General features: G+C 35.9%; 1 protein-coding gene across 2 annotated transcripts in view; it reads right to left on the reverse strand.

The window, feature by feature from the left end:
- Positions 1-22,910, reverse strand: part of LOC114288296 (uncharacterized) — a 39,546-nt gene extending 16,636 nt beyond the window's left edge. The window contains exons 1-4 of one of the 2 annotated variants that reach the window (XM_028231785.2): positions 22,690-22,850; positions 15,589-15,790; positions 13,599-13,783; positions 1,100-1,205 (exon numbers count right to left, since the gene is read on the reverse strand). In XM_028231785.2, the coding sequence (XP_028087586.2) occupies positions 1,100-1,205; positions 13,599-13,646 (154 nt within the window). In that variant the 5' untranslated portion in view covers positions 13,647-13,783; positions 15,589-15,790; positions 22,690-22,850. Of the gene's footprint in view, positions 1-1,099; positions 1,206-13,598; positions 13,784-15,588; positions 15,791-22,689 lie in introns of both variants that reach the window. The other variant, XM_028231784.2, reaches the window with a different exon arrangement.
- Positions 22,911-24,420: the final 1,510 nt, after the last annotated feature.

The raw sequence follows: 24,420 nt of genomic DNA on the forward strand, positions 1-24,420 counted from the left end.
TAGGTGCTACGAAATATAAAGCAAAATATAAATCCCAAAGATTCTAAGCCACCAAACAAAATATAAATTCCTAGTAAGATTCAAAATTGTACTTGTTTTATTGTAACCTTCCTCATAGCTTCCATGCAACTTCTTAGTCTGTGATAAAGCTTGTCAAAAGTGACTGCGTAAGATTATTGCTGTTTAAGTGCGAAAATCCCATCACTTCTGCGAAGTTGTTAAGGAAAAAACTGATGCACGCAGAAAATTTGATCAACATAAATTGAAATGAAGTTCCAATTCAACTCATTGTCATGACAATCATTTACTTAAACTTCCGAGGTCCAACTTGATAAAGAAACCTGGGAGACATAGAAATACCTACCCAGACGTCTATAATGATTCTCACTAATCAAATCTATTCTTCTTCTTCTACTTCTTTTTTTATTTTTATTTTTTCCTGGTAAGCACAATTTTATCATAAATCATCAAAGAGAATTTTTTTTTTTATTAAACAAACAAATTATATCTGTAAGTACAGTTAAAACCTATAGCTAAATAATCCATAGTTACACGAAGCGGAAGCGGGAGTAGGAACGGAGGAGCAAGGGCCCTTCAAAAGAGTTTAAGGTTGAAATCGGGAGCGGGAGCGGGGGGCAGGGGTGGCGAAAGCGAGGAGCAAGGCCCCTATAGGAGTTTCTTGCTACTAAGACACAATCACCAACTCCTAAATGGTTAGCATATGGCATGAGGTTGCCATCCATTTCATACTTTCAACATCAAATGCCTATGCATCCACTAGAAGATAAGCCACGTCATCTCTCACCACATCAAATGCAATCTATACCTAATTAAACATGTTAGACTTACAGCTGGGTGAAAGTAACAAGCCACCAATGACATAGGGTAATCCCCGAAGTTAGAAAGGGAAAGAGACCAAAACAAATCATGAATTACTTAACTCTCATTTTTTTTTTAATATTTTTTTTATAAAGAATATTAACTATCATTGAACAATAAAAAGCAAATAATTCATTTAAAATTGTTATTTATGCCAGTCTTGGAGCTTAAATCACAACGAAATGATATATGAGAAGATAAACTAATACACAAAAATTACCAAGCTCAGTAAAACTAGGCTCTATTTTTGCCCGATGCGAGAGAGTATCGATAACTTCTTTTTGGCTCATGTGAAGTTGGAGACATTGCTCAATAAGAGTTTGTACCTGTAATTAGATAAAGACATATCACAAATGATTACTTATGACGGCAGACAGATATTATACAAATTAGGTAAATAAGTGCCTATTTACAACACACCCCTTCTGGTGTTTTTTAATATAATTTACTTATAAAAAATAAGGAACTAAACCTTCCTATTTGACACAAAACAATAAAAATAAAACTAAAACTTGAATTTAAAATGGCCATTTTTAACACTCAAATAAAATAATATGAAACTTCAATACACATGCTTGTATTCAGGATGAATGAGGATAAATGATTAAGTTGACTGATCATTCATGGTTCTAGATTCTAGGACCCCTTATTACATAAAATATTATAAATACTTATACTAATAACTAGCATATCACCCGTGCTATGCACGGGATAAAATAATATATTATTTAATAAAAATATGATAACTATATTAAATTTTTTTATATTATGTAAAATAAAAATTAAATGGAAGCTAGTCAATCGAGATTTTCTTAATTGTTTAAAATTAAGAAAATCAAAAAAATTAGTATGAAATATTGATCATAAGGCTTCTCACTAAAAATCTCATTTTGCTTATATAAATGAGAGTATAAGATTCACTTTATGTAAGTAAAATAATTCACTTTTTCTTTCTTTTCTCCTATGAAGCACGGAGACGGAGACGGACACGGACACAGGACACGCCAATTTTTAAAAAATGGGGACACAGACACGGTAGGGGACACGGCAGATTTTTTAATTTTTTTATAAATATTTTTATTTTAATACATATTAATTATTTTATTTATTTCTTATATTTTTTAAGTAATACGTTCTAATTAATTTTTTTATTTTATTTTATATACATGTTTATTTATTTTTATTAATATGTATAAGTATATATAATATAATAGTTATATAATGATAACTGGTGGCATCCTTTATAACTATTATAATAATAATACTTTCAGTTATTATTATAATATAATAATAATAGTTATATTATATATATATATATGAATCCAGCAGATTATAATAATAGTTATATATTATATACATATATGAATCCAACAGATTAAAGAAGATAAAGACGCGACTGAGAAAGAGAGAAGAGGAAGCGATCGATCGCGATCGCGATCGCGAGGGAGAGAAGGTGAGAGAGAGAGCTCGTCGCAGTCGAAGGGCGACTGGATCGTCGAAGTCGAAGGGGATGGAGGTCGCCGGCGAGTCGACTGGACTGGATCGAAGTCCAGGTTTGTTTCAAGACCTTTACTCTTCTACTTAGAAAATATGAGGAAGAAGGAATATATTTCTGTTATATTCAAAACTTCTTATTTTACAAGACCAAATGACACTCCTTATATAGGAGATATTACAAACATCATTATAACCCATTATATGCCACTTACATATTATATATTACCACTATCTACCACTATCATATTATATACATGCCACTATCTACCACCAACACCACTATCATATTCTATACATGCCACTATCTACCACCAACACCACTATCATATTATATGCATTAACACAAATTTCCAGCACTCCCCCTCAAGCTGGTTTGAAGATATCTTCCATAGCCAGCTTGCTAGTCAGCTTATCAAATTGCTTCTTATGTAGTCCCTTCGTTAGCACATCAGCTAATTGTTCACCTGTTGGAAGGTAGGTCATACAGATTATGCCAGCATTGATTTTCTCCTTGATGAAATGTTTATGCACTTCTATATGTTTTGTGCGATCATGTAGAACTGGATTATGAGCTATAGATATAGCTGCTTTGTTGTCACAATAGACCTTCATAGGTGTCGGGTGAGAAAGCTTTAATTCTTCAAGAATTCTTTTAATCCACATTACTTCACAGATTCCATGGGCAACAGCTCTGAACTCTGCTTCTGCACTACTTCTAGCTACCACATTCTGTTTTTTACTCCGCCATGTAACTAGGTTCCCACCTACAAAGGAGCAGTATCCGGATGTTGATCTCCTGTCTGTAACACTTCCTGGCCAGTCTGCATCTGTGTATACTTCAACTTGAAGATGTCCATGTTTCTTGAACAGTAAGCCTCTCCCTGGAGTTCCTTTCAAATATCTTAAGATCTTATAAACGGCCTCAAAGTGCTCTGCCCCTGGTGAGTGCATGAACTGACTTACCATGCTGACTGCAAAGGCAATATCAGGCCGCGTATGAGACAAGTAAATCAATTTCCCGACAAGTCGCTGATATTGTTCCCTCTCTTTGACTTCTTCAGCCTTAGCAGCTTGTAACTTCAAGTTAGACTCGATCGGAGTCTCCACCATCTTACAACCAAGCATACCTGTTTCGCCAAGGAGATCAAGAACATATTTTCTCTGATTAACGAATATACCTTCCTTGGATCTTGCAAATTCCATTCCGAGGAAATACTTGAGAGCTCCCAGATCCTTAATGTGAAATTCTTTTGCGAGTTTCTCTTTGAGGGCTGCTAACTCTGCTTCATCATTACCAGTTAAAATGATGTCATCAACATAAACAATCAAAATTGCAATTTTACTGTTTTTTGAATGTTTATAAAATATTGTGTGATCTGCTTGACTCTGCGAGAAGCCACAACTGATAACTGCCTTCCCAAAGCGTTCAAACCACGCTCTTGGTGATTGTTTGAGTCCGTATAATGACTTGTTCAATCTGCATACTCTGTCGCTTCCAAGTCTCTGCTCAAATCCCGGCGGTAGGCTCATGAACACCTCCTCTTCAAGATCACCATTGAGAAATGCATTCTTAATGTCAAGTTGATGTAGAGGCCAATCTGAATTTACTGCAAGAGATAACAGTACTCTGATGGAATTTATTTTAGCAACAGGAGCAAACGTCTCCTGATAGTCGATCCCATAAGTTTGAGTGAAGCCTTTAGCCACCAGTCTCGCCTTGTATCTCTCAACGCTTCCATCTGCGTTACATTTTATCGTAAACACCCATTTACACCCAACTGTTTTCTTGTCTTTGGGTAGATCAACTATCTCCCAAGTACCACTTCTCCTTAAAGCATTCATCTCCTCCATGACTGCTAATTTCCAATTCGGATCATCCAATGCTTCCTGTATATTTCTTGGAACAAACAAGTGTGAAATCCTAGATGTGAAAGCTCTATGGTTTTTAGACAGTCTTTGATAGGAGAGGTAATTTGCAATAGGATGTTTAATGCAATTTCGGACACCTTTCCTAATTGCTATAGGAACATCAAGGTCGGAAATAGAAGGAATAGGATTACCTAAAATTTCGATGCCAGAACTCGGGTGGACATTCGGGTCATTAGGATGGACATTCAGGTCATTATTCCTCAGATGAAATCGCTTCCTAGTATAAACCTGAAGCTCAGGATTTAGATCATTTTGTAGTACTTCTCCCCCTAAATAAGAATCTTCTTGACTAGGCACCATAGAATTTGGTTCTCCTAAGTGATCATTATCAGACAGATGTGATTTTTGTGTAGGATAAATGACATTGGGGAGCGGGATAGAAATATCCCAAAAACGGTCTTCTACTCCACTTGTCTCCCCCTAAAGAGAAGTGTTGGGGAAATAGGATTTTATTTCCACAAATGACACATCCATACTCACATGAAATTTCTTGGTTTGAGGATCGAAACACTTATACCCCTTTTTGTTTGAGGAATAACCCAAAAAAAACACATTTTATAGCACGGGGGTCAAGTTTTGAACGAAATTGACTAGGAACATGAACATAGGCAGTACATCCAAAAACTTTGGCGGGTAAATCAGAAAACAACCTCGTGTCAGGAAAAAAAAGCTTTGAGACAATCGAAAGGTGTTTTGTATGTTAACACCTTTGTAGGCATCCTGTTTATCAAATAAGAGGCTGTTAAAATTGCTTCACCCCATAAATATTTAGGAACATGCATGTAAAACATTATAGCACGTGCAACTTCAAGTAGATGTTTATTTTTTCGTTCTGCAATGCCATTTTGTTGAGGGGTATCCCGACATGTAGATTGATGAAAAATCCCATTTTTTTCCAAAAACTCACCCAACTGCTCATTGAAATATTCTGTTCCATTATCAGAATGTAAAATACCAATTTTGGTTTGAAATTGGTTTTCAATCATATTGTAAAAATTTGTGAATAAATTTTTCACGTCAGATTTTTTATTCATCAAATAAATCCAACATAAGCGGGTATGGTCATCAATAAATGTAACAAACCATCTTTTACCAGAAAGAGTAGTGATTTTAGAAGGGCCCCAAACATCACTATGAATCAAATAAAAAGGTTTGGAAGTCTGGTAAGGTTTTGGCAAATAAGTAGAGCGATGAAATTTTGCAAAAATGCAACTTTCACAATGAAAAGAAGAACAATCAATCCCTTTAAATAATTCTGGAAATAAATGTTTCAGATAAAGAAAACTAGGATGTCCTAGCCTATAGTGCCATAGCATTATTTTTTCTCGAACAGAGATTGAACTAGTACTATTAAAGCTCTGAGCTTTTTTATTACTAACAGGTACTTCATCAAAGTAGTAAAGACCTTCAAGCATCCTAGCACGCCCAATCATCATCCCCGAGTTCTGGTCCTGAAATTCACAATGGGATTCAAAAAATGTAACACGACAATTAGAATCCTTAGATAGTTTACTGACAGACAAAAGGTTACAGGCTAAGTTGGGGACGTGAAGAACAGCATTGAGATTAATTTTCTCAGTTAGTTTAATAAATCCTTTTCCTGCAATAGGTGAAAAACTACCATCGGCTATTCTGATTTTGTCATGACCAGAACAAGGGAAATAGGTACTAAATAAATGGGAAAAACTAGTCATGTGATCGGAGGCACCGGAATCTATGATCCACGGAGAGAAGTTTAGGCAAGAGAAGGCTTTAGGATTTCTACCTGTTTGTGCCAACAAAACACTAGGAGTACCGGATGAGGAGTTGGATTTTATCAGCTTTAAGAGTTGATCAATCTGCTCTTTGTTGAAGGGACCTGAATCGGCTTCATTAGCGGTAGGAAAGCCACGATTCTTCTCTCCTTGTTTGCTGCTTTTCCAGTTGACAGGTTTGCCATGGATCTTCCAACACGTTTCGCGTGTATGGCGAGGCTTGTTGCAAAAATCACACCAGACCCGTGGCTTATCATCAAACCTGCGCTGGTAATTTGCAGCCTTGTTGGCCGCAGCATCGCTAATTAAAGTAGAAATTTCAATTGATTCACCAGTACCTTTTTTCTTAAGCATGACGCTCCTTCGGCTCTCTTCCCTTCTGACTTCGGCAAATACTTCGCCAATGGATGGGAGAGGAGGTCTGCCAATAATTCTTCCTCGCACTTCATCGAACTCAATGTTGAGGCCGGCAAGAAACTTGTAAATACGGCTGTCTTCCACAGTTTTCTTGTGGTGGTTGCAGTCGTCAACCGATTTCCATTCGTATGTGTTGAAGATGTCAAGATCCTGCCACAACCTTTTCAACGAATTGAAATATTTGGTGACGGAATCATCTCCTTGACGAATCTCTCCCAACTTCAAAGTTAATTCGAAAACTTGAGATTGATTTCCTAGGTCAGAATACATCTGACTAACATTATCCCACAATTCTTGTGCAGTAGGATAGCACATGTAATTAGAGCTTATATCCTCCTCCATAGAATTGACCAACCATGTCATAACCATGGAGTTTTCAGCGTCCCAACTGTCGAACAGCGGATCATTAACAGCAGGAGCCTTCTTGTCACCAGTGATGTAACCGATCTTTCCTTGCCCACGGATATACATCCGGACAGATTGTGACCAGCGGAGAAAATTATCACCATTTAGGCGGATGGTGGTGATTTGGACAGAGTGAGAGTTGGACGTTTTCACCGGAATGGCAGCGGAAGGCGTTGAAGTGGTTTCGGACGTGACTTCCGACATGGCTATGACGGTTTTAGGGCTGCTACGTTTTTTGTTGCTCTGATACCAACTTAGAAAATATGAGGAAGAAGAACTCCGAAAATATGAGGAAGAAGGAATATATTTCTGTTATATTCAAAACTTCTTATTTTACAAGACCAAATGACACTCCTTATATAGGAGATATTACAAACATCATTATAACCCATTATATGCCACTTACATATTATATATTACCACTATCTACCACTATCATATTATATACATGCCACTATCTACCACTAACACCACTATCATATTCTATACATGCCACTATCTACCACCAACACCACTATCATATTATATGCATTAACACAAATTTCCAGCACTTCTCCTTTACTCTTCTTTTTTGCTCTCTGTGTCCAGATTTGGACACGCGTGTCCAGATTTGGTGGACACGCGTGTCTCCGCCGTGTCTCCACCGTGTCCCCTACAAAAAAATAATTAAATTAAAGGGACATGCCACTTGGGGTGTCCCGTACGTGTCCCCGGCGTGTCCCCGTGTCAGACACTGCCACGGCATGAAATCTGCCGTGTCCATGCTTCATAGCTTTTCTCGATGTAGGATTATAAAACAAAAGTTAAATAAAAGCTAGCCAATTGGGATTTTCTTAATTGTTTAAAAGTTCAACAATTGTTTGGGCAGAAAATTTATTTTGAATCAAGCAATCTTAGCCTTTTAATCTTTAATTAGGTCAATCTTTAATTTATTTCGAAACAAACAAATTTAACCAATATATTTTGATACAACAGCTAGAATCGTAGTTAAACCAGTGAATCAGTCAAACCGAAGACGGGTCATTCTATCGGCTAGGTCAAAGGACCAACCAACTTATACAAAAATTAATTAATTAAAACTTTTAAATTTTATTTTAATTTTAAAATTTAAACTGTCTTAAACTGAAATATACACAACACTACAATATTGAAAGGAAGCATAAGGTTTATATAGTGAAACAACTCATTTTTTACTCCTTTTTCTGATATGAGATTAGAAAATAAAAGTTAACAGTTGTTTGGACGGGAAGTTCATTTCTAATTAAGCAATCTCAGTCGTTCAATTTTTAATAAGGTCAATCTTAGTTTATTTCAAATCAAACAAATCTAAGCAATAAATTTTGATAAAACAGCTAAAATAATGGTTAAACCAGTGAATCAGTTAAACTGAAAACGATTCATCCTAATCGGCCAAGTCAAAAGACCAATCAATTTACAACAAAATTAATTAATTAAAACCTTTAAATTTTATTTTAAAACTTAAACCATCTTGAACTGAAACATACACAATATTATAATATTAAATGAGAGTATAAGATTCACTTTATATAAGCAAAACAACTCACTTTTTATTTCTTTTCTCGATGTAGGATTGTAATTATTTTAAAGTTAAATATTATGAGAGTTTCAAAATCACATACAAAATTATTTTTAAAATCAAAATGTCTATGTGGGATTATACAATAAAAGTTAAATGGAAACTAACCAATGGGAATTTTCTTAATTGTTTAAAATTAAGAAAATCAAAAAAAAAAAATGGTATTGATTTTAGAGCTTCTCACTAAAAATCTTCTTTTGCTTATATAAATGGGAGTATAAGATTCATTTTATATAAGTGAAACAATTCACTTTTTTCCTTCTTTTTCCGATGTGGGATTGTAAAATAAAAGTTAAATGGATATACACATTGAATTGTAGATTGAAACTGTGTTTACAAAAGCACATTCACATTGCACTTTCACATAGCACGGGTGATATGCTAGGAGTATTGTACATGTGTTCTTAAACACACAAACAAAAAAAAAAATTGATATTGATCATAGGACTTCTCACTAAAAATCTTCTTTTGTTTATATAAATAAGAGCATAAGATTCACTTTATATAAGTGAAACAATTCACTTTTTCCTTCTTTTCCCGATGTAGGATTGTAAAATAAAAGTTAAATGGAAGCTAACCAATAAGGATTTTCTTAATTGTTTAAAATTAAGAAATTTCAATAATTTATATAAATTGGAGCATAAGATTCACTTTATGTAAATGAAACAATTTACTTTTTTCTTTTTCTTTTTTTTTTCCAGATTTGGGATTGTAAAATAAAAAGTAAATAGAAGCTAGTCAATCAGAATTTTTTTAATTGTTTAAAATTAAGAAAATTCAATAATTTTAAAATGAGGGTTTAAGACTTTCTAGAAGGCTTCTCCCTTAAAACTCCCTTTATAAGATTCATTTTATATAAGTGAAACAACTCACTTTTTCTATATTTTCCCGATGTGGGATTGTAAAAGTGGAACAACTCATTTTTTTCTTTCTTTTCTCGATGTGGGATTGTAATTTTATTGAGGTTAAATATTATGAGAGTTTCAAAATCTCATACAAAATTATTTTTAAAACCAAAACTATGTAGGATTGTAGAATAAAAGTTAAATGGAAGCTAGCTAATGGGGATTTTCTTAATTGTTTAAAATTAAGAAAATAAAAAAATGAGTATTGAGATATTGATCATAGGGCTTCTCACTAAAAATCTCATTTTACTTATATAAATGGGAGCATAAGATTCAATTTATGTAAGTAAAACAATTCACTTTTTCTTTCTTTTTCCGATGTGGGATTGTAAAAGAAAAGGTAAATGGAAGCTAGCCAACGGAAATTAGAAAGACATAGTTTAGGTTGGTGAATTTATAATACTCAATCATTTTGTAAACTCATATGCATGTTAAAAATAAAAATAAAAATCAAATTTATTCTAAAATCATGTTCATGTGATTTCAATGTATTTATTTTTAATAAAAATATATGATCTATTTATAAAATTATATATATTATTTATTTTTAAAAATTAAATATAATAAAATTACGTGATTATAAATGATAGTCTCGCGCAAAATAAATCGAACTTTAATTTGTTGAGAATGTTGCTAATCACCAAACCAAACCAAACCAAGCCTTAAGTCCCATTAAATGGGTTTGGCTACATAAATCTTTCTTCTCCATGCGGCCCTATCAACGGTCATTTCGTTAGTCAACATTAATCCAGGCCTATCCCGTCCTCTAATACTTTCATCTACCGTTACAACATCGCATCTTTTCACTACTGCCTCTGTTGGTCTTCGTTGAATATGACCAAACCACCTTAATCGATTCTCTCTTAACTTATCTTCTATCGGTGCTACTTCTACCCATTCTCGAATACACTCATTCCTAATTCTGTCTTGTCTAGTCTTGCCACACATCCACCTGAACATTCTCATCTCAGCCACACTCATCTTATCTACATGTTGTTTCTTGGTTGCCCAACACTCCGTCCCATACAACATCGCTGGTCTAATAGCCGTTCTATAGAACTTACCTTTTAGTCTAGTGGGTATTCGTTTATCGCACAGTACCCAGATACACTTCTCCACTTACACCATCACGCCTTAATCCTATGGGCCACATACGCATCAATCTCTCCCGCTGTTGTGATAATTGACCCTAAATAACGAAAATGGTCTCTTAGGCAATTCTTGCTAGTAAAAACTGAAAATAAATCAAAGTCAATCAACTAACATCTTCTCCTCTCCGACATGGGCCTTGTTACATTGTCATCCATGTGGTCATAATTGTGGAATTAACTTGCATCATTGCATTTGGAGCAAAATATTATTTTTAAAATATAATTAATTATAGTCATGCAAGCAAGATGGACCCGATTGGGGGAGATGGGTGACAGCCTCCAAATTTCGAAACCCTTTTATTATAATAATAATAACATTAATTATTAAAAACAGCCTTTAAATTATATAAGTTGGCCTTCTATTAGAGAGTCATATTTTCACCGTACAATTTGGTGGACCATCAACCTAAACTATAATAAAAGCTTCCAACCTAAACTATCCCAACCTAAACAATTCACTTTTTCATTCTTTTTCCGATGTGGGATTATCAAATAAAAGTTAGCCAATGGAGATTTTTTTAATTGTTTAAAATTAAGAAAATCAAGAAAATTAGTATGAAATATTGAAACTCTCACAAGGCTCCTCACTAAATGGAATGGGAGTATAAGATTCTCTTTACATCAGTAAAACAACTCATTTTTTTCCTTCTGTTCCCGATGTGGGATTATCAAATGAAAGTAATTATTTAAAATCAAGAAAATTGGAATGAGAATTTGGAGCTCCTACAAGGCTTCTCATTAAAAAATCCATTTTCCTTATATATATATATAGATATGTTGTGTTAAATAAAAAATTATTCTAAGTTTCTAACCAAGTAATATAAGGGATAGCCTTCTTATAGCAGGATTAAGCATTTTGCACAAAACAATGGGCAAGGGGGAGAAGGCGGAACATGTGGAGCCCACATATCTTTTTATCCTAACCCCTCCTCTCTTATCCGGTTATCAAACATATGTTCGACGGCATTGTCACAACCACAAATGGATTAATTCTATTTATGAAGGATTAGGGAGGTTCTTGCGATGAAACATAATGTAGAAAAATAATTCCGAGAATCACTTTTTGAATTCTCACTACATGGATAGATAGGTACTGAAGCCAATTAATGAGCTAAACAACATTGTCTTTTAGTTTTAGTAAAATGAAGTAGATTTGCCTCCTCAAAACTTGCAAAATATTCCCATTCAACTACAGCCTTTTCTATTTGGTGGAAAACAGTTTTGCATGGACATCTACTTGGAAAGGAAGAAAGTTTTGGCAGCAGTCTTCAGAAGTATGGAAGTGGACCATGTGATATGACCCTTTGATTCTATTTCTTCTAATATGATGCTTAAATGTTACTACTAGGAGCATTAACGATCAAGAAAACTGTTAAGAGTTTAGCGTAGACCTTATATCTGCTGAGTTAGTCAAGGAGTCAAGGCTACAATATGCATAGAATCAAAGTCTATCAAATAACCCACTTTTCAAGGTTTCCTCCAATAAAAATCTACCTTTCAACCTATAAAAAGACTCCACTACAAAAAGATTGGTGGTCTAAGTAGAACAGATGAAGAATACACGACACAACACTCAACACAATACGGACATGCAAACATCACGATTTTCAAAAAATACAAGATAAGATAAGCCTGGGACATGTTAAAAATTTATTATATGCCAAATATATGAATAATATAATTCAAAAGTAATAAATTAGCAACATAATACTAATTAAAAAAATCATGTATTCCGTAACTTAAACATCCAGATATCATTCTCATAACAATTGCATTTTAAAGATACAAAACAATTGTAGAACATATAAAAAACAACAACACAACGCTAACTAAAATTAAAAGCCATGTATTTCACAACTTAAAGGATTAATTGGTGAAAAATCCAGTTTCATCGGTGTATATGGCATAAGGTCCAATGACTGATTTCTTTTGGTCATAATAAGGGCATGGTTAATGAAATATATTGGTGAGAAGTACAAATTATTATTTTAAAGGATTTTTTTTTTTTTTTTCTTCTTCCCATTTTTAAGAACAAACTACATCCCATGCTTCATGATAAATAAAATTGAGAACGAATTCATGAAAGTACATTTTGCTCTTCACAGTGGTAATCAATGACTTCTAATTGTCACCAAATGTACCAAACCAATCATAAAAGCACAAATGAAAGTTTCGCGATTTATAGAACCTTCTAGGACCTTATATATTGGATTACTAAGCCAGAAGGAAGGGAATACTTTCAGTGTTCTTAGCTCAGTAGATCAGAATCTATTGTTGACACAAGCTCAACATTTCTCAGCCACGATCCATTGAGTTTAAGAGAGCATTATTATTTAAAATAAGTTCAAACCGACATGATGGCAGCCAATGACAATATCCAAAGTCTTTATTCTAGTTTATCAATGAAAATTTCATTTAACAAAATCTTGTCAAATTTCAATCTAGTTTATCACAAATACTTTTTTATTATGTTGAAAATTTTCCACATGTCAGACATCAAACTGGTACGAGGTTCACTTAGTTATATTATTATCATTATTATTTTTGATTAGTCCCTTAGTTAATTTTTTTTTTTTTTTTTTTTTTTAATTTCATCAGCCCATTAGTTAAAACTTCTTTAATAATATTTGTTAAAACAACATAAGTGGGAACAACTATGAAGACTGGTGTCCAAAGTAATGTGACCTTACGCAGCTAATTCTCTACTACCTTTAGCCCCAAGAGTAACAGGCTCATTGAAGGTGCTGCTTGAATCTACAGAGAGAAATTCAACAGTCTTGAAGGAACTCCAGCTACTATAAAGCAATAGTTATGTTTCAAACCATTTCTCTAAGACCAAAAGGAGGTTATATTTGTGATTCATTCCCAAATTGTTTATTATGGTGTTCTTTCCTTCCCATATTTTTTCTATAAATAAAAAAATAAAAAAATAAAAAATGCACTAAACGATTTTCTTCTGTCTTTTCCTTTATGAAACCATAAGCCAGCTAACTCACCAACATGGGTCAAAGCCATGAAACCAATAAGGAAACAATTATAAACAAAATTCAACTCAACAGCTTACCAGTTGGATGTCTTCACGTGAAACCTTTCTACCTTCTCCACTAGACATTTCCCCAAGGTTTGAAACCAATGAGATACTTGCAAAAGAAATTTAAAGCAATTCACTTTTTCATGCGATAGCAAGTTCCAGACCAATTTTGCCTCCAGCTTTCGCTGATGGAGATTGACACAAGTAGGATGTATCACCTGATATCAAATATCACAAAACATAGACCCATCAAATTAGCCACTTTAACATGTTAGAAGCTTGAGAGGGGGAAGAGGGTAACAAAAACTCAAATAAGATAATATGATGAACTTTCTTAATCAATGCTTGAACATTGTCTAGGTTATAGTAGAGCCAACAAGGATTACAAAACAATTAATACACCCCAGTGTTGTAGTTTCTTCATCAAAATGTTCAGAAGTTTACAAACTAAGAGTGAGAAATGCATCATTCTCCATTGGTATACCCTAAAAATTAAGTGCCCATAAAGTTTTAGTGTTTATATTATGTGAACTAAAAACAAGTGTCAGATCACTTTGCAATTTTTTTTGGATTGTGGGGGAATAAGGCAGGGTAGGATTCCTTTCATATTAGAAAATATGTGGCTTTAATTGGATATTTTCAAGAGAAGGTAAGGGAGTGGCAGAGAAGGTACTCAGTGATAGGTAGCGTGAGTTTGGTGCTGGCCAAAAAAAATTGAATTGTTGGAGGAGGATTTGAAGAAGTGGGACAGGGAAGTATTAGAAAGTTTGGGGATTCAAAAGCTAAGGTTTCAAACCATATATGTGCCTTCGATGAGTTGGAAGGTAGCAGGGGCTTGTTAGAGACACAGAAATTTAGCAGAAACACAAAGAGGATGTGGTGTTCCCTTGAAAAGGGACGGTGGGTTGTTGGGGGAACCATCCAAGGTGGCCTTGTTTGTGTGAATTGTGACATATGAAAAGATTTTAAAATTAATAATCTGATTTGAAAGAGACAGGTTATGTTTAATCAGTGCTACTCAGGCAAGCAAGGTGGAGAATCGGTAACGCACCCTTTTATCCATTGTTGAGTGGTGAGGGAGTGGTTGAGAACAGATTATGGTGAGGCTCAGGATGTCTTGGGTGTTATCCTATGCTACATTCTTAACTAAGATGCTGTCAAGAGTAAACACTAGTGTCACCTTTCTAAGGGTGTCCCAAGGGGCATCCCATACTAAGCATTAGTTCTTATTACTAAGGGTGATGCATGAACATTTGGCGGTGCTTAAAAGATGAAACCAGCTCATTAGCCAAGCTTGATTTATTTTGCTTCATTTTGGAGTCGTGTGCTAGTGTTATGTTGTTGTTAGGGTACTAATATGTGATGGTCATGTGAGCTACTAATTAGGGTAAGTAATAGCACCATTTTGTTCATTAGGGCAGCATTAGACATTTTTTGCCCACAAATATTGCAAAAGCAGATCATCTCATATCTTACTTTTCTTTGGAAGTCAAAAAAGAGAGTTCCTTGACTCTTATTGAATCCCTAGAACCTTTGCCTCTTGTTTATGCTTCTTAACTCAATCGGTTTATCTTCTTACTTATTTAATGTATGTTACCTATGAAGCACGGAAACGGACACGGACACGGCTAGGGACATGGCAATTTTTTTTTCTTTTTTTATAAATATTTTTATTTTAATACAAGTTAATTATTTTATTTAATTATTACATTTTTAAATAAATATGTTTATATTAATTTTTTTATTTTATTTTATCTACTTTTTTTTTGTGATTAATATCTATATAAGATATGTCTTTTTATTAATATTAAATAAATACATATATATATGTATATAAAAAATACATAATATGTCTTTTTTATTAATATAAAATAAATACATATATATATATTATACATATGAATCAGATATGAATCAGAGCGAGAGACGCGAGAGCAAGAGAGATAGAGAGAGAGCGAGCGACGCGAGAGCGAGAGAGCGAAAGACGCGAGCGAGAGGGAAGGCGAGAGAGAGAGAGACTTACGCTGGTCAACTGGATGGAGGACGAGGTCGACGGCTTACGGTGGTCGAAGTCATGGAGATCGTCAGGCAAATCGACTAGATCGAAGTCGAAGTTTGTCTCTTGATCTTTACCCTTCTCCTTTACTTTTCTCTTTTGCTCTCTATGTCTAGATTTGGACACACGTGTCCAGATTCGGTGGATACGCGTGTCTCCGCCGTGTCCCCTGCAAAAAAATAATTAAATTAAAGGGACACGCCACCCGGTGTGTCCCGTACGTATCCCTGGCGTGTCCTCGTGTCAAACACCGCCATGGCATGAAATCTGACGTGTCCATGCTTCATAGTATGTTACGTTATCTCAATTCTCCAAATCAAAAGGCATGGGAGGCATCCACCATCTCAACAGGGTCTCTCATAAGGTGGGCAATCGTTGACTCATCAATTTTTATTTATCTTTTTATAAAGGTGGGCAAAATTCCAAGTTGCCTACTTAGCCTTCTCAATTTCATGACCTACCATCCAATATAAGATCACATCTCCAATTTTTGTTAGGCACATAGAAAGTTAATTTACATTATCCATTGCTTAATCATGTATAGCATGAAAATATGCATTTGTTAAACTCAATTTTTGTTCCTTTCAGAGAGGGGAGGAGGGGGGGGGAGACTAATGTTTTATTTAATTTTGGAGACATGCGAAACAACTATAAAGGTAAAGAAAAATTATAAAATTGGAAGAAAACAAAAACTACAACCTTAGGCTGTTAGAAGGAAATTTTTTTTTTTTAAACCCTCAAAAAAACAACACATCCACTATATTGCAAAGACCAAAGAGTACCCGAAAGCCAATTTACAGACTACGAGGGCATGATGGCAGATGAATGTATGTGCAAGTTTTGAAGAGAAAGAGAGAGAGAGAGAGAGACTAACCACAATGGCAAAATATATTTATTTTTTCTCTCCCCAATTCCTTTCAAAGAAAATGGGATATTAAAGAAAATAGTCAACCAAGTACATATCTTTTTTTAAGTAGTTGTGGGTGTTGATTTCCGACCACACAACCAAAAGGCGAACTAATTGGAAAGTACCAGCAGAATAGATTAAGCCCAACAACTTGCACAAGAAGATGAGAATCCGGCAGCAGTGTGTCCACCCAGGGACACTCCGACGATCAAGTCAGTAATCTCTCAAAGATATCAATTCAAGTATTTAACTCACAATTCACTGTTCATAGTACATCACACATACCTGAGACCCACAAGGGTGCCCTGCTTTTATAGCCAGTACTGACCTAATCCCTTTAGAAGTCTAGTTTCAGTGGACTCAGATTCAATGCTCATCCTGGATCCTCATCTAGATAAAGATAAACTCTTCTTGAGCCTTATTTTTATCCAGAATGAGATCCTCCCCACTTCTAGGACTCCTGTCCCTTATACATTTGCCTCGGACCCCGCTATCTCTGCAGATAACCTCGGTTTGGCCGAGATTATCTCGGCAACTGACCAGGTTACGTGGCACCTCGGCTGACACTTTGGTGTCATCTTAGCCACGTGTTGTCATTCACAAAATACTTCCCTACAACTGCCCCCTAGGTTCTATTAACTCGGCAACCTGAGGTGAAGGAACCTACACTCTTGTCCACACTTCATGTCGGCTAAAAATTCATTTTTTTCTTCGTTCGAGATCATCTCTCGTCGGCTTCATATAATCAGGACTTAGCTATCCACTTTCCTAAGGATCATAAGCCAAGATCCAACTTTTCAAGCATCTCAGCCGAAGATTGCTCTTGTAGCCGAGGTTATGGCCTCATTATTTCAAGAATTTGAAGAGTTCTAACTGCGCATGAGCTGTCACACACAGTCTTTCCAACCGTTTCGTCCACGTGTCCCTTCCTTATCGATTCATACTTGACACGCGCTATCAGGTCGCGTCACCTCTGAGCACGCCGCTTGACAAGCACGTTGTCCAAGGCTAATTCATCATGTTTTGCCGCCTTTTCAATTTTTAACACAACTCTCTTTCTCTCTCTTTGTCTTCTCACTTCGTATTCTCGCATTCTCTCTGTGCTCAAGATTTTCTCTCTCTAACAATTCCCTAACCTCCATTGTTGTTTCTTCGAGCTCTCTGCAACTGCTTCAATCACCTCATCCGGCGAGCTTTCAGTAATTTGGTTCTGAATACTCACGTCGTCTGTCTTCGGCAAGCCTCATTCCGGTGTCCGTTTCACTCGGTAAGTTAACAATTTCTTTCCTCTTTAAGTTTAGTCTTTCATTATTCTTTTGATTGATTTATTTATTTTATTTGAATCCGTCACCTATATACATTCTGTCTGTTGCCATTTTGCATCTATATTTGTAGCTATACCCTGTCTCTACGAATCATTTCTCGTTTCTTGAATCTGTGTTATGCTTTGAAGTTCATCACTAGAATGCCAATTATGTTTGCTTGTCGTGACTTTTGCACACTGTCTCTCACACACTCACTTAGTGTTCATGAATCTGTACTTTCCATGTTTCTTGGATGTTGCTTTCTTGATTCTGATTCACGTTCCTTTTTGTTTCCTTGGCCTGTTTTTCTAGATTCTTGCTTCTGTTTCTTGTTTCTGTAGTTCTAGGTCTGGGGTTTGCCATAGAACCCATATCCTTAGGAAAACTGAAACAAATTCTCCTTAGATCTTCAAGAATCCTCATCCTAGTGCTCTCTAAGGTTTAGCTCAGGTTCTGAAACCCCTACTAGTGTCTTTCCTCTAAAATCCACCGCAAAACATTTTAAGCTGAGATCATGGGTATGTTCAGGTGGAGGGTAGACACCCCGGCCAAATTAAAGTATTTTAGGCAAGAGTACTCCATTCCTACTGACGTTCAGATCAAGTTGGCTGGTAAGGAGGACTCCATTATGCCAGATACGAACTCCATGCCCTTCCTTGTAGTTACTTTTATTGAGTGTGGACTTTGACTTCCCTTAGACATCCTTTTTAGGGAAATCTTCCACTACTATAAGCTTAACCCTATGCAGTTAGCCATCAATTTCTGTAGGGTTATCAATGGCATAATCGAACTAGCACGCTAAGAAAATGCTAGGATTACACTGGCCGACATCTAATTTTGTTACACCATGTGTGGTCTTAAGTCTGAAAAAGGCTACATATACTACCTCAAGCCCAGATCCACCGCTTTCAAACTCATAGCCGACCTCCCTGACTCCAGCAAGGGTGCTGGAGATGACTCCTTGATCGTCTCAGGCAACTGGGAGTTCGCTTCTGATGACGATCTCCATCTCTTTCCTCTACGCCGAACAATGTTTAGAGAGGATGAGAGTAAGACTTAGTCAACCTACCACAACTCCATTTTTATTAAAGACTTGTCTACACATTTATCTTTACTAATGTTTGTTTCTTGCTTTCGGCAGTTCTTTCTAGCCAGCAAAGGGATTCCGACAGTCTTATGCCCCAAGCCAAGGTTTAAAGAAGCTTCTCGATCTCCCCGTCCAGAGACGCAAAGCCCCCCTTCTGCTGAACTATATACCCACATACAAGTCGGCTCTGCCCGACGTCCCTAGGAGAAGTCAAACTCCACCATCTATCTCAACCCCTCCAGTCACCTCTTCACCAAGGGCTGACCAAGCTTCCTCTTCAGATCTAGTAGAGCAGCCATCTGCGTCTACCCCTCAGTTGATTCCACCGTCCCAGTGCCGACGCCGACATCGTGCTCTACCAAATGCACCTGCCGGTAGAACTCGGAGCCACAAACGCCGAGAATCTAAAGCGTCGGCTTACAATCCAGCCAATCCCCCAATCGCCCTTCCATCAATCCACTTCAGCACCAAAGTTACCGTCAGTGCATCCGTCGTCGACATAGGCCGTAGCAAAGCCGTTGTGGAAACCTCCTGGCCAACTTGCCAGGAGTGGTTACCGTTCAGTCCTCTCCATCACAATCCCTACCTAAACCAAAGCCAAAGGAGTGAAGAAGGCTAAGGTCAAGGCAACAGTGACTCAGATTGATTTTGAGGACACTGTGCCAATCTCCAAGCTGACCGAGATCGAAAAAACTACTTCTAGCGCCGAGAAGAGGCCAGCCAAGGCCGCAACAGATGATGCCCACCACCAAAGAAGCCGAGGTCTAATCGCCCAGAAAGTAGCAGCAGCTTCCCCTGCGATAAAACCTGGGCACCCGAGGTAATGGTTCAGGACCGACCTTTGACAGCTGGTGATAGCACGATTGAGAACGTAGAGGTCGGCACCGCTTTGTTAACGGTCGTACTCCTCCCAATCCATGAATATGAGAACTTTGGCCTTATGATGTAACACTTAGTCTTGGTATGTCTCTTACTTTACCTTTGAAAGTTTTCCAACACTTGGCCAAATTTTTACTAATCTGTTTCATTTCTTGCAGGCCATTCAGCATGCGCATTCGTATGCGGTCAAGACTGAGATAACGAGGAAGGAGTTGGTGAGAAAGACTCAAGAAGCAGCCAATCTCCTCTCCTCTCTTAACCAAGCCGAGGCCAACAACCGGCACCTGATGGATAAGGCCAAGGCGGCAAGGGCTGCACAAACAGAGGCCGAGGCCAAAACCAAAGAAGCTATCGCTGCCGCTGAGGCGGCCAAGGCTGTGGCAGAAGCCGCCGAAGTTAAGGCTGCCCAAGCCGAGGAAAAGCTCAAGGAGGCCTTGGAGAGCAAAGAGGCTAAGATCAAAGCGGCTGATGAAAAGGCCTACGCCGAAGGTCAAGCCGACTTCCGTGACGCCTACAAAGCCCAGGTCAACCAAGCCTGCAACTAGGGTTATTACCTCGGCTGGATTGCAACCCTAAACAAACTGTCCATCCCTGTGGACTCTCCTCTTCGAGACATTAATCAGCTGAGCGTGTCATTCTCTCCCTCTCCAAAAGACTCTGACAACGAAGCTGAAGAGGAGGAAGCCAAAGCTGAGGTTGCCGATGAAGAGTTAGATGCTGCCGTTGGAGCCAAGTCCCCTACTCTAAATGAGCAAGTCCTAGACTTGACTCAGGATAAGGAAGATGATGAGGTCTCCAAACATTCTTCTTCAAAGAAGGCTCCCCAAGAGGCTGAGATCCAATCTGCCGACCAGACTCTTACTCGAGATTGAGGCCGAGATTGAGGCTGAGAAGATTGCTGAGAAGTCCTCCCAGCTGTCTGCCGAGGCTGAAACATCTTCAACAGCTGAAGCATGATAGTTTACTTTAGGAAATTTTCTTGCTTTGTACTTTTTCCTTTTACTGTTGAATAGTGTAACAGTTTGTCGTCTGAACAATTTCAATTTTCTTTTGGCCGGTGTGCCCTTGTAAATGAACAAATTTTCTTTGAAATGAATGCATGCCTTCTTCTTTCTTTCCTAAGTGTTGAATGTATGCTCGTTTTAAGCTTTACTGTTTGCTTCTATGCATTGCATGCTTCCATACTTAGAATAGTTTTCTACTTCTTCCAAGTATATTCTATGTAACCACTTCGGGTTGGAATACCTTGGACAAGTATTACCTCGGATACAAACCTTGGCTGTTTTTCTCGGCCACACTGTAAAAATATTTGATTCAAACATATTTACAAGTGTTCTTCCTCCACTTGTACTTGCTGTCTTTTATCAAGACTTCCCCCTTTCCAAGTTTGACAAATTGGTTGGTTACCTCGGGAAACAAATATCTCGGATATCCCTCACCAGGTTACCTCGGCTAATTTGTAAATTGTTTTTGAAATTTCAACAAGTGCCAAGCTCTTTAAGCTTTATTATCATTCCTGCCCCCTGCCCTTTAACATGAACCTAAATATCACTTATGTTCACATTAAGCATGCAAACCCCAATTCTGGCCGAGGTCTAATTCAAATAAAGATTAGCCAAAGTGTACTACCTCGGTTTCTCTATTAATCTAACTAAATCAAACTTAGGTCAACTCTATTATATGGCAAGTATAATTCAACTCCACTATATGATAAGTGTTAAGTCGCCCACCATGTTTCAATCGAAAATATCGCAGACTTAATTTAACTCTTATCATATGGCAAGTATAATTCAATTCTACCATATGATAAGTCTAAGTTATTCGTCATGTTTCAATCGAAAACATTGCAAACTTAGTTTAACTCTATCATATGGCAAGTATAATTCAACTCTACCATACGATAAATCTAAGTTATTCGTCATGTTTCAATCGGAAACATCGCAAACTTAATTCGACTCTATCATATGGACTTGGTGTCCTGAAGCCTTTGCTTTTCTTTATGCTGAGTGGTTTCCTTTTGTAAGTACCCTTTCTTCTATAACTGTTTTCAATTACACTAGATTGTAATTACATATCTGTAAATTGTAATTGTAGATTTGACGCACACCCATGTGGGTGTACACACTTTCTCGTTAAATAAATGGAGAGAAAGATATGGTTCTCTCGTATTACTTGAAGACACGTGATAACCAAGCTTTACAACAATAGCAATCAAAAGAGCTGCAAACTACGGGGTCTATTTGTTTTGTAAGAAATCACAACAAAAACCAGTACTTAATTTCAGATATTCAAAGGCATAGATTTTTCATTTCACAAAACTAGAGTGAATAATAAACATAATAAATTTCTCAAGGACATTTCTTGGGGAAGTATCTCCCATCAAAACAAACAGAGAAGGAGGTCTCCTCAATAAACCATCTCAAGCCAATTTCAATGGAAACAACAGGCCATGAACTATTCATTAAAGCATAGTGACCATTAAATAGAAAAGTAAATGAGAAATGATCATCAAACAAACTAATTTCCAAGTAAACAAACCATACCAATAAAACCAATAAAAAAAGAAGAAGAGATTTCTAGGGCTTCTCCATACAGAATAAGTACACAAAAAGGGGCAAAGGAGCAAGGGTTCTCCAATTCGTGAAACAGACTGAAACTCAAAATTTTACTGATATAAAAAAAGAAAAAAAGAAAAAAAATAAAAAGGAGCTGACACGGAATAGAATCCATAACTTTACAAACATCATATTAAATCAAAAGCCATGATCAACACAAGACACGCAAAAACACTCGATCACATGCATATAGAACATGAATGACAAATTGAAGAATTAACAACAAAAAAAACTAAGAGATTGTTCAAAAGCTGTATGGTTAGAATCGACGATTACCTGATTTTAAATTCGGAGACTCCCTTGGAGCTTGGATTGCGCAACTTTCAGACAGAGAGAGAGAGAGAGAGAGAGAGAGGGAGAATTGACACAGAGATGGGCGAGGCAGTGCTCTTTGTTTTTATATTGTGTATTGCGCTCCCAACAGCATCCGCATCTGCATAGTCAAAATAACAAAAAGGTAAAATATATAGCTAATAAATTACAAAATTATTCATCTCTCAAATTTTTTCTAAATTAATTTTTTGTTAAATTTGTTACAGTAGCTCAATAACTTTGTTGAAGTACTATTTATTAGCTATATAATTTTTTATTATATTTTTTGGAGTAAAACTAGGCTAAAATCTTTAAATCAATCGTCCACCCGAATATTTTACCGGATGTTTCGTGCTGTAGCAGAAGAATAAAAATGTCTAAAATTAGTCTAACCGGCCGGTCAACTAGTTAACGGAAATTTTTTTTTTTTTTTTGTGCATTTTTTAAGAATTGTTTGGATGGCACCTCACCAATAAAAAATAAAATAAAATAGCAAATACAATAAAAAAATTAATATTTTAATAAAATAGAGTTAGAATAGAGAGTTTGATGCAGTGAATATTAAAAATGTGACTAGTTAAAATAGCAAAAGTCGATTTTGGGTTATAATTTGACTAAAAATTTAAAAAGACTGATGCAGATGCTCTAACTTTGTTATTATGACAAAAAAAACACCACTAATTATTCAGTAATCTCTAAATATAGATACGTGGTATTTTATAGTATTATAATTAGTAGAGAATGTGAATAGGTGAAATATTGTATTGAGTAATTGAAAAATATAAGAAACATATTAATAATAATTGGTTAGAGAGTACAGACTTATGATACTCTAAAAATATTGAATAATTTTTCAGTGGGGAGTATATATTCCCTTGCGGGGTTCATGATTTATTATATTATTTCATATTTTTTAATTATTTAATATAAATAAATAACATTATATATTTTTTTATCAATCATATTATTATATTTTCAGATTATCGAATGATACAAAAAGTCTAGACAAACATTAGATCTAACATAGATTCCAACATAAAAATTATTCTGTTGTTTGGTCAGAATTTATCGACCGCTTTATGATATCTTCTGGTCGTTTAATAGAACAATTTTTATGTTTAATTTTGTATTTGATGATCTATGGGCGTAGTGTTGCTGCTGAATAATAATCATATTATGACACTCTAAAAAAATATTTGGTTGTGTTAGATAAAGTTTTAGAATTATGATTTGATAATAGAGTTGTATTTTCAGTTTATCAGTTTTGATATTATGATTTGAATGTAGAAAATTTGTTTGATTATGAGTTTTGAAAAGAGTTTTAATTGAGTAATGTGACATATGATATTTGATTAAAAAATTTACAACTCATAACCAAACACATAACCTAAAATTCTATTCAAAACTCGTAAAAAAAATTGAAAATATTTTTTATTTAAAATATAAAAATAACAGGTGCTGAAAAAAACATAAACACTGTTCCGATCAACTATGCAGACGTCTGAAGGGACTCTAAGAGGATGACCAGATAGATATATTTTAAAAAATAAGTGTGAAATTAACTTTTAAAAATTCTAACCAAATATCATGCTGAAATTAAGGGGTAAAATTGCATTTGGAATTCTCTACCAAACAGCATTTATTCTTATGGGGTTGTTGTCCCAATTGGAATTAATTAACTGTTGGCGTTTTTGA

The sequence above is a fragment of the Camellia sinensis genome, chromosome 12 (genome assembly GCF_055761805.1).
Source record: "Camellia sinensis isolate YWXY chromosome 12, ASM5576180v1, whole genome shotgun sequence".
Taxonomy (NCBI): Eukaryota; Viridiplantae; Streptophyta; class Magnoliopsida; order Ericales; family Theaceae; genus Camellia; species Camellia sinensis.